Source organism: Alosa pseudoharengus, unplaced genomic scaffold (assembly GCF_046254945.1).
Source record: "Alosa pseudoharengus isolate Yale_2024_CS ecotype anadromous, Long Island Sound unplaced genomic scaffold, YU_APseudo_1.1 YU_APseudo_1.1_scf_4, whole genome shotgun sequence".
In the NCBI taxonomy this organism is placed as follows: Eukaryota; Metazoa; Chordata; class Actinopteri; order Clupeiformes; family Clupeidae; genus Alosa; species Alosa pseudoharengus.
Genome location: NW_027468774.1, coordinates 23,090,374 through 23,103,473, shown reverse-complemented (window position 1 = coordinate 23,103,473; position 13,100 = coordinate 23,090,374). Strand labels below are relative to the sequence as shown.

The following is a 13,100-nucleotide window of genomic DNA, read 5'->3' as shown; positions in this document are numbered from 1 at the left end:
GAAGAAGGCTTGTGTGTTTACTCAATGTTGAATTGTGTTGGCATGTGTTTTTGTGGCTTGTTTTTCAGTGCAAAGTCAGTGTTGTCAGCAACACAGTTTAATCAGTAATTTACACAATGTTGTAACACACAATATTATATGCTATTTATTAAGCGATACATTAATTTGAAATTTACTGTAAAATGATCAGTGTCCCGCCGGCGGGACGGTTACCCCCCTCCCCCGCCTACCTCAAACATTCTAAATCAATTGTATGCACCATATTGCTATGTAGCATAGTAATGTTATACACCATTTCAAAGCTTTGAAATTTGATCCAAAATGCCCCCCTCCCCCTCCTCCGCTTTTGGTGATACCCTGACTTTTGGCTGTAGTGTAGCTGCAGCACAATAATTAGATGCAACATAGATGGTTACTGAAATATTCACAAGACTCCATAGAAATTGAATCTTTGTGTTGTATTATCCAGTATTACTTGTACAGGTGTATAGTCTTATCTTACAGACACTCATTGAACCAACAAAGTGAATGCAAAAATAGAGACTTTTTTGTAATTATTCCATATTTTGTGTAGTCAGTCTATATCAGAACACCTGACATACAATCTAAATAGTCCACAAGAAACCTCAAAGTGTTACCTTTCATTTGAGACCAGGATTATGCTTCTACACAAAGGGGTTCATGTGCAGTAAGCATTTGATTGTCAGTATGCATTTTGGATAACAAAAAGTCCTATGGGGAGTTTCCATAGGCATTTTACAAAATGCATGAGCATACCTTGGCAAATAATGGACTAAAGCACTCATATTTTCATTCTATATTGATCTACTTTTGCACACAGCTTCACAAGACCTGGTGCTAGGGCTCAGCTGTGTTTCTAAGTGATATCAAGTGACCTAGAGGTCTGAAATGTGGTCAGTTCAGAGATGCTTGTAATCTGGCAGAAAGAAAAAACTATGTAACTGTTTTGACTGTTTCCTACGAAAACTACAGGTTCTCAGCTTTCTAGAGGTCCAACATTTGATGGTAGGCCCCAAAAGAGGTGGGAAGAATGCCCTTGTAAATAGGCACAGTGCAATTTCAGGCAAAAACTTGACATTTTTATTGGGATCCATGGTGATAACCCTTAGTAGGTGGGTTTAATATGGTTATTTGATTAAGGTTACATTTGCACCATAAGAATGATGAACTTGCCCATCCAGCCATAGATATATACTGTCAGTATATGGGTAAAAGGGCGCTTAGAGCATAGACAGTAAAAGAAAGGCTTAGAGCAAGGGCGATGACGTCAATAACACGCGCCGGAAAGGTAATATGAATACATCACGTGTGTGTGTGACTACTGTCAACTCTTCAGAGTCCTACAAATGTCATGTGCGAGGATAAGCAAAAGCTAGGATGCTGTGCTTACAGTTGTATTAAAATGATAGTTTGTTCGCTAATGTTCTACAACAAATCTAGATTATGAATACAGTGGCGTCATGCTGTAAATCGATTGCTTGGCGTTTTTTATACCATAATTTCGCTCGTAGATCTCTTGTGCTCGGCACATGTAACGTGAATGCTACTGAACCCCTGTCCTATGTAGGAGTTTTGTATTTTCATCGGAAAATGGCCTCGAACTCGGCGGGCAGTAAGAAACAACCGGGCCAAAAGCAGAAGCCGCCCAAAGACACTTTGAGACATTTCAGATCAAAAGAAAATAGGAAACGCACAGACATTCCTGGACCCGCAACAGTTTACGTACAAGTTGTTGGTTCTGGTAGCCGAGATAACGATGCGTCATTGTATGTGTTTTCGGAGTATAATAGGTGAGTGTTTCTACACAGCTAACATTGATGTCATGGTAGCTATATGGCTCAGCTGAGCTTTGCTGACAACACCACTGTTCTTTACACATATTCGGAGAGGCGGTTAGAGCCGAAACTGTACTGTACTGTGCTGTTGTCCTGTTCTCTGTCTTGTGGAAGTTGCTGCATATTTGTTCATCTCTTTGCAGATACCTCTTCAACTGTGGCGAGGGAACACAGCGCTTGATGCAGGAACACAAGTAAGCACAAGCACCTAATGACAATTACTCAAAGACCAAAACGTTGTGATATCTTGTCTAAGTTTGCATATTTCCATTGTCATCCAAAATGGTTTTGTTAAAGTTATCAGTAATAATAGATTTAATTGTTTTGACAGGCTCAAGGCTGCGCGGTTGGACAATATATTTATTACCAGAATGAACTGGAAAAATGTTGGAGGCCTGTCTGGTATGACCACACACATTAATGCTCAAAACACTCCTCTGTCCAATTTTCTGTAACATAATCTTACATATCCAATTTCATACAAATTGGCTGTTCTCATGGAGTCATCTACATTCTAAAATGCATTTCTCTCCTCTGTAGGTATGATATTAACACTAAAAGACACAGGTGTGCCTGAATGCGTTCTGTGTGGACCACCTCAGCTTGTGAGTGACTTGAATCCTTATTAGTTAGTTAGTTTTTGTTTATCGTTTGTTTGACTCTGCTCCATAATTATTGTGTTATCAAGTCATGTGTGTTCATGTATTCAGTACAATGTTTCTTTGTAACCCAGGAAAAGTACATCAATGCTATTAGGTCATTTTCTGGACCATTGGATGAAATTAAGCTATGTGAGTTATCATATTTTATTTTATGTTTGAATCATATATTTTTGTCATATCATATATTTAACTATAGTGGAATAGTCACTAAACGCAATATTTTAAATTGGTGATGTGTTATATTGCAAGCAGTAATGGTGTTGCCTATATCTTTTGCACAAAGCTGTGCGGCCTTACACTGCTCCACAGCATACAGATGACACAATGACAATCTCTCAAATCCCAATATTTGGTGAGTGCTCTCCTACACATCCCTTGGGAAATAAAGTGACGAATACGTGCATTAGTTTATACTTTTTTGCATGTCATGGCACACAGCAAATGCCTTACTTTTGTACCCACTTTCTATACTGTAGCTGATGTGAAGGAAGGGAGCCCAAGTCGGTCGTCACCAGGGCGTAGAAGTCCATCTGCCAGTCCTCCTCCTAAACAGAGGAGGGAGCTGTGGAGACCACAGGAAGGAGAGGAGCCCTCAGAGGATAGCAGGGAAGGGAGGGGCAGTCCAGGTAAGGATGAGGACCTAACCCTTTCGTCTGATAGTGTTTGGTCACAGATAGTGGGCAGTAAGGATCGCACTGAGTGTAGACATTACATTAGTTGGCTATGGAAAGCCCTGTGGTTATATACACTCCTGTGAATTTGGTCTCAGTAGCTTTTAGGGTTTTGAAAAATATGCTGTGAAGTACTTTGGATGCTATTGTGCTCATTGGGGAATGTTGCTACACTGGCCACATAAAACCATTCTGTACACAAGGATGCACGTAATGTTTGAAAACTATTTGACAAGAACATACATGTATTCATACTATGCAGTGTAACTCAGACATTCACACAGAAAACTGCATCAATTTATTTAGCTTATTTGTCAATGTGTAATTGCAGTATGACTGTTAAATCAAACCTGTTACATGCTGCTCCTTGCTCTAGTCTAGTCAGTGACGACAATAAGGGATCTGCATTATCAGTATTGGCAATACGTTTTGAAAATATCAACATCCATCATCATGGATCCCTAATGACAATGCATTAATTATCATTTAAAATTGTTTATTTTTCTCGTAGATAACAGAGATGGAAGAATGAAATCCACTAGAGACCCATCTTTGGTTATAGCCTTTGTCTGCAAGGTAAAGAATCTATCCTTATTTTCCCCTCTGTTTACTCAAACATGCTGGTTTTGAGTCAATATCTACAACTATGTCTCATATCGCTTTACAGCTACATCCTAAAAAAGGAAACTTTTTGGTGCCAAAAGCTAAAGAACTTGGTTTACCAGTGTAAGTATCAACACCGGAATGATCTGTAAAGGATTGCGTACATATGTGTCACCATATTGCTTTCCATCACAGTTATCGTGAATATGTTATGGTATTTCATTTCATCATTGCCATTATTATTGTTACAGGGGTACAGCTGCTATCGGCCCCATTATTGCTGCTTTGAAGGATGGAAAGACTGTGACCTATGAAGGGAAAGAGGTACTAATATGATGTATAATTCACTCATATGAATTCTGCTGCACACACTTACCTGTACCTGTAAAAATGGCAAGCATGTGGGAGAACTTACAACTTTGTAAGGTGCTTGGACAAAGTTGTAACTGAAAGAGACAAGACAGCCTTCCCTGCTGTGGTGAATCCTAGCGCAGTGCTGAATCAACACGGGGCAACTGAGTTTTTATTGGCGTGGACAGCTCAAGTTGTTATTGCTCCACTGGGCCTTGTGAAGCGTGGCCCAGCAGCCCTATCTGCTCCTTGAAAAGGCTTAGTCAGCATAGGCTCACCATCACGAATTGCGTAAAATCCGGCAAGAATGGGACCCGCACAGTCTGCTTGGAAGTCTGCAAAGCCAACTACTGTACCACCAATGTTGTGGTCACAATGGGGTCTGTCCTTTTATTGAACAGCTGATGGGGATCCTTAGTAATAGTGCCAATTTTATCATCATGAAGTTCAATATTCACGTTGATAAAAAGTTACCTTGATCCATGTCTCAAAACATGCCGTTTGGGGTCCTTGAATTTTTTGGAAAAGGAAATTAAAATCAAAAACTGTGCAAACCCTGCTGCAAAGTCAATTCTCTCTCTAATCCTAAATGGGGATAACTTGGTTTCATTACCCTTTTACATCCCTCCACCCAGATCCTCCCAGAGCAAGTGTGTACTCCCGCTGATCCTGGACCAGTCTTCCTAGTGGTGGACTGCCCCTCAGAGGAGTTTGTCCAGCCCCTCTGCAGCGACCAGCAGCTCCAAAGGTGAGCCAATCTCTCAGACACCCGAACCCACTGATGATGTCAATGAACCCACTCAGAGTGATCCATTACTGCCAGTGTCCATCAGTCTTTTGCTCTATGCCTTGGACGTGGCAGCTGTGAACAGGTGAACACAATGAGAGTGGACAAAGTGCTTACTGGAAGGATTATTAGTGATTTATGTGGATGCCAGCTGTGAAAGTCCTGTAGGGGGCAGTGTCTCCTTTTTAAACAAACCCGGTCAGCACCCCAGGAGACACCAGGGCTCTGTTTGGAACATTGATAAACTAATTGTGTGGGTGTCCATGTGTATGTGCTATAAAATGTAAAATGCTAAATTGTGTTCCTCCCCAAGAGCTTTATTCTCAGAGTGTGTGCCTGCTATTGGTAATCCAAAGTGACATTTTAATTTCCCTCTCAAGCGATTCTTCCACACACATATCAAACCATTAATCAGCCAGTTAACTCACCAACTACTTAGTCTCTTAGAAGATAGCAGAAAGTGTTCTTGCCGTATAGCTATAATAATGGGAATTCAATGCTGAAATTTCATTGTGTGTTTAATTTAATTTATTGCAGGTATCAGACCGGAGGCTCCGAGGATCCTGCACTGTTGGTGGTTCACATGACTCCAGAATCCGTACTGAAATCGGACGAGTACAAGCAGTGGATGGAGAGGTATGTCTTTGGAAAGTTTCATCAGCTGTCTGTCTGAGTTACAAGTCTGAAAGCACCTCTCTCTCTCTCTCTCTCTCTCTCTCTCTCTCTCTCTCTCTCTCTCTCTCTCTCCTGTGCTCTCTCTCTCTCTGTGCTGGTTTCATTGGGTTTGTCGGTCTGCAGGTTTCCATCCAGCACGGAGCATCTGATTATGAATGAGCAGGCGTGCACGGCCCACAACGTCAGGAGCCACAAGATCCAGACTCAACTCAACCTCATCCACCCGGAGATCTTTCCGGAACTGAAGCCCCTTACAACCAAGGTGCAATAAAATACCTACACCCATGCAAGTACAACTGTAAAATACAATTGTCTACTCTATAATGCTGGTGTGTTAAAGGAGAACTCCATTTTTTCCCATAGATCTCTGTTTCTCTAACCCCCAGAGGGTAGCACTGTAGCTGCCTGGCTCCTCTAGTTGTTGGCTGCAGCAGCTCGAGCTAGGTAGCACCGATTGTTTTCATTTTTATTCATACCGTCAGTATTCTGTGACTTTGAGAAACCGAGATCTATGTGAAGAATTGCCAGAGTTTTTCTTTTGACATTGAATTTGCTAATTCCTGTCGTTACTGTTTAGATTAGCTTACTTTACTCACATTGGAAAAAAAGAAAAAGAAACCATGTCCTCTCTCTCCTCTCTCTAGGAGCCCCAGGCTGCCCTGCACGTCCCTAATGTGAGAGCTGAGTGCCTGCTGAAGTTTCAGCTTCGACCCAAACAAGAGTGGCAAAGGTCTGTCGTCCCCCACCTCTCGCCCTCACTCAGTTACCGCGCCGAACGAGTGTTTGACCCAGGGCAGGGAGAGCGCCCCGTCTAAGGGTGGCAATCTAAACAGCTCAGAGCTTGATTGCCCACGGTCTGACCCCCTGTATGCCTGTTCTTCCAACCGATGAACATCGAACCCGTAGCAGAGACAGACACGCTCGTGGCAAGGCACTACAAGGCATTTTTCTTGGTAGCTAAACCCTGGCATAGTCATGCCGAGTGGTTATTCCTCCTCCCATTCATCATCATGCTTGTTTTCTTTTCTCCCCCCCCCTTACCTGTGGTGGGATTGCAGGGATGCCATCCCGGTGTGCAATAGGGAGGAGTTTGTGAAGGAGGCGGGCGAGGTGCCGGGCTTCCTGCAGGAAGTGGAGCAATGCAAGCGGCTCCTGGACGCTGATGTGGAGGTCCAGTCGGGTGAGTTGCCCATTCAGTCTGACTTAAGCACGGTCTCTCAGCCGCAGCATGGTCTCGAGTGGTTCACCCACCATATATCACAGGCCTATCTTCTGTGTTTCATTTCATTGTGGTAGACTCTGGAGTCCTGCTTTACTGATACTGTAACTACTACTGACTACTTTCAGTGTGGATCTTGCTGTAATATGTTTGACAGCACATGTTGAATGACACCGTATCCTTTATCCGTGTCTTATGTGTTAAATCAAATTGAAGTTCTTATGCCAGATGTTTGTCCTATGACAATGTCAGTGTAGAGGGTTATGTACTGAGGGTAATGATTTTGATTTCAGCGAAGGTGGACAAGTATCCAGAAGTGGTGTTTCTGGGAACCGGATCAGCGCTTCCCATGAAGATCAGGAATGTCAGTGGAACACTGGTCAACGTCAGGTACATTCCAGCGTATTGGTTTTATCATGTAATAGTAGTAGATAAAATGGTAGATGTTTATGTTTATGGTTCTTAGCAGACGCTTTTGTCCAAAGCAACTTGATATCAATAAACATGACATTGGCCCCGGCCGTGGCGCGGCTGGCTGGGGCACCTGCATCGTACGCCGGCGACCCGGGTTCGATTCCCGCCCCGTGGTCCTTTCCGGATCCCACCCCGACTCTCTCTCCCACTCGCTTCCTGTCATTCTCTACTGTCCTGTAAATTAAAGGCATAAAAGGCCAAAAAAATATACTTTCAATAAACATGACATTAACATTAAAATGACCAGTCATGTCATATAGCCTAAGTAAAAATGAATAAATATAACCAATATTAGTAATAGACTAAATAAAGAAATTAACAGAACAGAGACAATAACCATAAACATTAACAAATCACGACTCGACCAGATAAGTAATTAGTCAGATACAAGGTGAACAGATAACTCTATGAATGCTTTTTGAAGATCCCAAAACTATCCCCAGAACAAAGAGCATTAGGTAAATCATTCCAGCAACGAGCAATCTTGACTGTGACCTCTTTGTGTTGATGGAAGGTCCAGATAGCAGACACTCATCAGGAGTAGATGTAGGCATGGTTGTTGCCATGGTTGCTCTCTGCCATATCAATATCCTTTCTCACTGTTAACACTGTCCCGTTCACTGGGTTTGCATTTCAGTTGTGATCAAAGTCACTTGGCTTGTAATTACTTTACTTTACTTGTAGTTTGTAAATACATATAAATTTAGCATCAATTAAACTGATCAGATGAGGATATCAGATTGAAATGAGGTTAATTTTGTGAGGTTGACCTGCCGCTATATTACAGCTCCACTCAGTCAGTGCTGCTGGACTGCGGGGAGGGGACGTTTGGACAGTTGTGTCGTCACTATGGGGACAGTGTGGATGAGGTCCTCACCAGGCTGTCCACCATATTCGTCTCTCATCTGCATGCGGACCACCACACAGTAAGTGTGCCTTAGTTAGAACTACGTATGTGAAGTACATTAAGAAGACATAGGAGATGACATTTTTTCTGTCTTTCCTCCAATAGGGACTGTTGAATTTGCTGTTGCAAAGAGAACGAGCAATGGTATGTGTATTTCTTTGATGATGCCTAATTTTCTGTGTAAATGAATTACACCTATTCATAATTTATACTGGACATAATTGATTCCTTGTTATAACATATTTATATTACTTGCCTATTTCAATTTTTCAGAACAGTCTAGGGAAATCCTTTATGCCTATTTACTTGGTGGCTCCAGTCCAGATCATGACTTGGCTTAACCAGTACCATGACCACTGCCAGGAGATCCTCAGTCACATCAAGTAAGTGGAGGCTCACTGGGAGCTATTTTTTAACTAACTGACAACGTTGAAATGTCTTTTATGTTTTGAATTTGCACTTGCTTGGTTCTTCTTAAACGTTTTAAAACTGTAAGGGTTCAACAAGGAGATGATTCCTGCTCTTTCTCTTTAAATGCACACAGGAATTACAGTTTTTCTGGCACATATGCTTTGTTTTCTTTAGCATCATCCCAGCAAAGGTCCTGTGTGAAGGTGCAGAGATGCCAAAGTACAAAACCAAGTCCTTCCTCCAGGCTATGCTGAAGAAGAACGATCTAACACGGGTATGTGTACAATCTGCCCACCAGGTTTTTCCACAGCAGAAAACACACACTTCATTAATCTCGCTGCTTTTCTGGACAGATCATGCTTTAGGTCACATTTCCTGTTTTTGAAATTGGATTTTAAAGTTTTAAAAAATGGGAGCCAGCCTCATCTCCTCCAATCTTTCATTAATTCATGGGCCTTCTCCTCCACTAATGCCTCTCTCTCTCTCTCTCTCTCTCTCTCTCTCTCTCTCTCTCCCCATTCCTGCTCTGCTTTTAGTTCCAGACCTGTGTCGTGCGCCACTGCAAGAATGCCTTCGCCTGTGGCCTTACCCACCAGTCTGGCTGGCAGGTGGTCTTCTCTGGAGACACCATGCCCTGTGATGCCCTGGCGCGCATGGGTGAGTGACCGACCACCAGTTCACCAAGTTCAGCCTGTGTCAGTCTAATGCTGGAAACAGACCTTTTATTAAAGGTTTTGCGTCAGTGATGGAATGGGAAATTGATTACCTTTGATGCCAAGATACAAGACGCATGACCATTGAGGCATGATAAATAGTATCAAAGGGACCATAGTCTTGGAGACTCTATTGCAGTTTGATCTCTTTGATCCCTTGCATTGATTAAGCAATATGTTGTTGTTGTCAGTGATCTCAAGCATGGATTAAATAGTGTGCCTTGTTGCCAGTGATCCCAGCATTGATTAAATAGTGTGCTGTGTTGCCAGTGATCTCGGCATTGATTAAGTAGTCTGCTGTTGTCAATGCTTCAACACATGAGAAGGAGACATCCTTGATGAGTGTTATAAAAAGGTGTAGCTGTAGCCAATCATTGAGCAAATTACACTTTAAGGTCTTCGTGCAGTTGAAATGCCAGCATTAGAGGTCGAGGTCTGGGGACAACTCACGGCAACAGAGGTCGTGTCCATTCCCGGTTAGCCGAGTAAGTGGCTCTTATAGGAGCAGAAGTTAAATGACCTGATGTAGATGAGGAGTCCCTGCGCTGGTCAAGCAGATGATGATTGATCAGTGGGGATGGAGCGGGCAGCAGAGGCTCATTTGTCTCGCTGCTCTTGTGTTCCTCCCCGCCGATCGATCCGCCTGTTCGCCCACGGCACTCGCGGCGAATCTCAAGGCCTGGCTAAACGAGCTGGAGTGGAGGAGGATGTAGATTCCACCCTCCTTTGTCCAGCTCTCACACACTACACAGTCCTGGAGCCTGTCCAGCGCTTGGGCTCTCTAAAAGCCTGTGAGGGAGAAGGGGTGCTTGCACTTCCAAGCTCTCTCCATTACAAATGCGCCCTGCTTACCGGATTGAGTGATTGGGCCGAATCGGTGATTGATTTCCTCTGGGACTGTGGTGAGTGGCCGTAAGTGGCTTGGCTTTCCGGTAGAGATGCGTTGCTGTGACCTGGTTTCTGTTGTGTGGGCAGGGGCGAACGCCACGCTGCTCATCCACGAGGCCACGCTGGAAGATGGGATGGAGGAGGAGGCCGTAGAGAAACGACACAGGTGAGTATGCAGAGCAGACGCCAATAATATTACTTCACCAAGCTGAGAGATGTGCAAGAAAAAGAGAGATGAATCGTCTTGTGAATTTCATATCTCCTTGAGCAGCATTATTTTCTACACACAATATTTCAACCAACTAGCATAGATTGTCTGAAGTAAAATAAATAAATAAATGAATGAAGATTTGATGATACAAGGCATGCTCCACTCTACCAAAACTTTAACTTGCCATTTAAGGGTTAAAGTAAGTCATGGTATCTGCTTAACCCTCACTTTGCTCCGATGGCAATTTCAAAATGGAAGGGGCAAAAAAACACAACCTGAAAGCAGCAGGAGAAATTGTAAATTAGTTTGAGGAGCTGGGGTTTTTCCGCAATCACAGCCTTTTTAAAAAAAAAAAAAATGTAGTCTCTTTGAAGGACAATTTTCTCTCGCTGGATTCCCCTCAGAAATTGCCATTGATTTGTGACTGGGGCTCAGTAGAAGAGAGACAATAGGGGATGCTCTCAATGTTAAGTTTCTCCATCTTTCCCTCAAAAGCCCCTTCAAGCAGAAGAACTGAATGAGAAGGAAGAATGAAACATTGATTGAAGTGCTACTTTCTCGTAGAGAGAAAGAAAATGGCACATTAATGTCTAGAAAGCTGTGAGCCAGGCTTCTGTCTGTCAGGTGGCTAACTCCTGCTTCTCCATAAAATTCACAGCACGACTTCGCAGGCGATTGGGATTGGCATGAAGATGAATGCCGAGTTCATCATGCTGAACCACTTTAGCCAGAGGTATGCCAAGATCCCCCTCTTCAGTGCCGACTTCAACGAGAAGGTGGGAATTGCCTTTGACCATATGAAGGTGAGTACAAACTTCTGAGAACTTGCAATAAGGTCATATAAGAAATTATATGAAACTTGACACAAGAACAACGTGGAGCTTTTTTTTACAGAGGGTATGAGGTCATTGAGATCAGACAACCCCTCACTCCCATCACCCACACCTCTCCCGCACCCGCATCTATAGTATTCTCTATTCAGTTCTCTGATGCAACTTCCTGCCAATAGACATTCCCCTTGTAGTCATCACCCATGCTGTTGTGGGCTTATCACAAATTCACTGTATTAAGAATGGCGCACTCAGACACGTTTCAGCTGTCTTACCATGTCTCTGATGACTGACTTCTAGCTTGATGGAAAGGCCTGTGGGGGGGGGGGGGGGGGTTCAGGTGTTATACAGGAAGAGCTGAATGTTAGTAAAAACTAGTCTCAGCCACCTGTTCCCACCTGTACTGCATGAGTGCACAGCAGGCTGGCTCTGTTTGCCTCGGGTGGCCCACTCAAGATTCACAACTGAACTGCGTTCACATTCCTCACTCCTGTCACTCTCCAGATCCGTGTGGGTGACTTCCGAGTCCTTCCCCGTCTCATTCCCCCACTCAAGGCACTTTTTGCAGAGGAGATTGAGGAGATGGAGGAGAGGAGAGGGAGGAGAGAGCTGAGAGTGAAGGGTCTGGCTCAGGAGGCGAACGGCGACAAAGAAACCTCCTCACCTCCAGGGGGCGACGCTGCTGCGGGTCGAGGAGCCAAACGTGAGCAGGAGGAAGAGCCTACGGGGGAGGCCAACAGCAAACGGCTGAAGGCCCTCTAAAGCTCAACTGGTTGTGTGTGTGCGTGTGGGTGTGTGTAAGACTTCATGTGCTGACATGCCAGTTATTATCATTTTTTGTATTATTATTTGAATGTAGATGAAAGCTTTTATCAGTTGGATTTAAGACCTGGATTAATTTTCAGACTTGGATCCATTGCTGTGGATGGAGCTAATTTATTTGTTTGCTCTCTTTTCTTCACGCCCTTATTTTGTATATATCAAACATGAAATGAACATCATCATTTGCCATTTCCAGGAATAATAAACGACCAGATTCAAAAATGGTGAATCCCAGATGCAGTGCTGGCTTTGGTTATTTTGTCTGTAAAGTACAATGGGTCAAACTGTGAGCAGAAGCTGGGGGGGTGGGAGGCAGTGGGAGGCGGGTATTTAAATGAAAGTCGCAATTGAAGATTCTAATGAAAATGTCACTCCTCTCCGGGGGTAAGCTCACATACTGCAACAACTGATGGAACAATTGAAATGTTCCTTTTGCTTTGATTCAGCAAGTCATCAAATGTGAGCGAGGGAATGGGGGAAAAAAACATTGACATAGCTGTGAGACATGAAAAATTAACGAATGTTTCTACCATCTGTCTGATAATGATACACATTGATATGTATTGAAAAAGAGAAAGAGGGAGAGAGGGAGTGTGTGTGTCTGATCTTTGTATACAGACAAGACACCCCAGCGTGCAGGGCCAGCTTCCTGCTCGGCATGAGAATGCCGTTTTGATCTAATATTCATCACAGGCTTCAGTGGGAAGTTTGGATAGTCATGGGTAGCCATGAGCTGCACTGGGGATTGGCCACCAGTGGACTGATGGGTCTGACACATTCCAAACAACATGGTCTCTGTCAACAGGCTTGAATCCATTGTCTCTGCTGCTTGTGCATGTGTGTGTGTGTGCCACTTCTGTACACTGAAGATGGAACAAATCTGTCATCCATCATATTCATTTCTTAGATGAACTGATCATATTAATGACCTGATGAGAACTGTGTTGGAGTCAGTCTTTCGCTGTAAGGGGTGACGGACTGTAACACTAACGTTATGCTTACTTATATGCTGTCCTTCAT

The 13,100-nt window shown here is 43.4% G+C and overlaps 1 protein-coding gene across 1 annotated transcript; it reads left to right on the top strand.

The window, feature by feature from the left end:
- The first annotated feature begins 1,343 nt into the window (after positions 1-1,343).
- Positions 1,344-12,314, top strand: elac2 (elaC ribonuclease Z 2). Its single transcript, XM_076265345.1, has 24 exons — positions 1,344-1,811; positions 2,000-2,050; positions 2,188-2,258; positions 2,397-2,461; positions 2,590-2,647; positions 2,802-2,870; positions 2,995-3,144; positions 3,701-3,765; positions 3,857-3,915; positions 4,044-4,116; positions 4,779-4,891; positions 5,468-5,566; positions 5,729-5,867; positions 6,250-6,335; positions 6,664-6,785; positions 7,118-7,214; positions 8,086-8,224; positions 8,311-8,349; positions 8,479-8,588; positions 8,791-8,890; positions 9,153-9,273; positions 10,305-10,383; positions 11,087-11,231; positions 11,763-12,314. Exons 1-24 carry the CDS (start codon positions 1,465-1,467, stop codon positions 12,018-12,020), a joined length of 2,655 nt encoding a protein of 884 aa, XP_076121460.1. The 5' UTR covers positions 1,344-1,464; the 3' UTR covers positions 12,021-12,314.
- Positions 12,315-13,100: the final 786 nt, after the last annotated feature.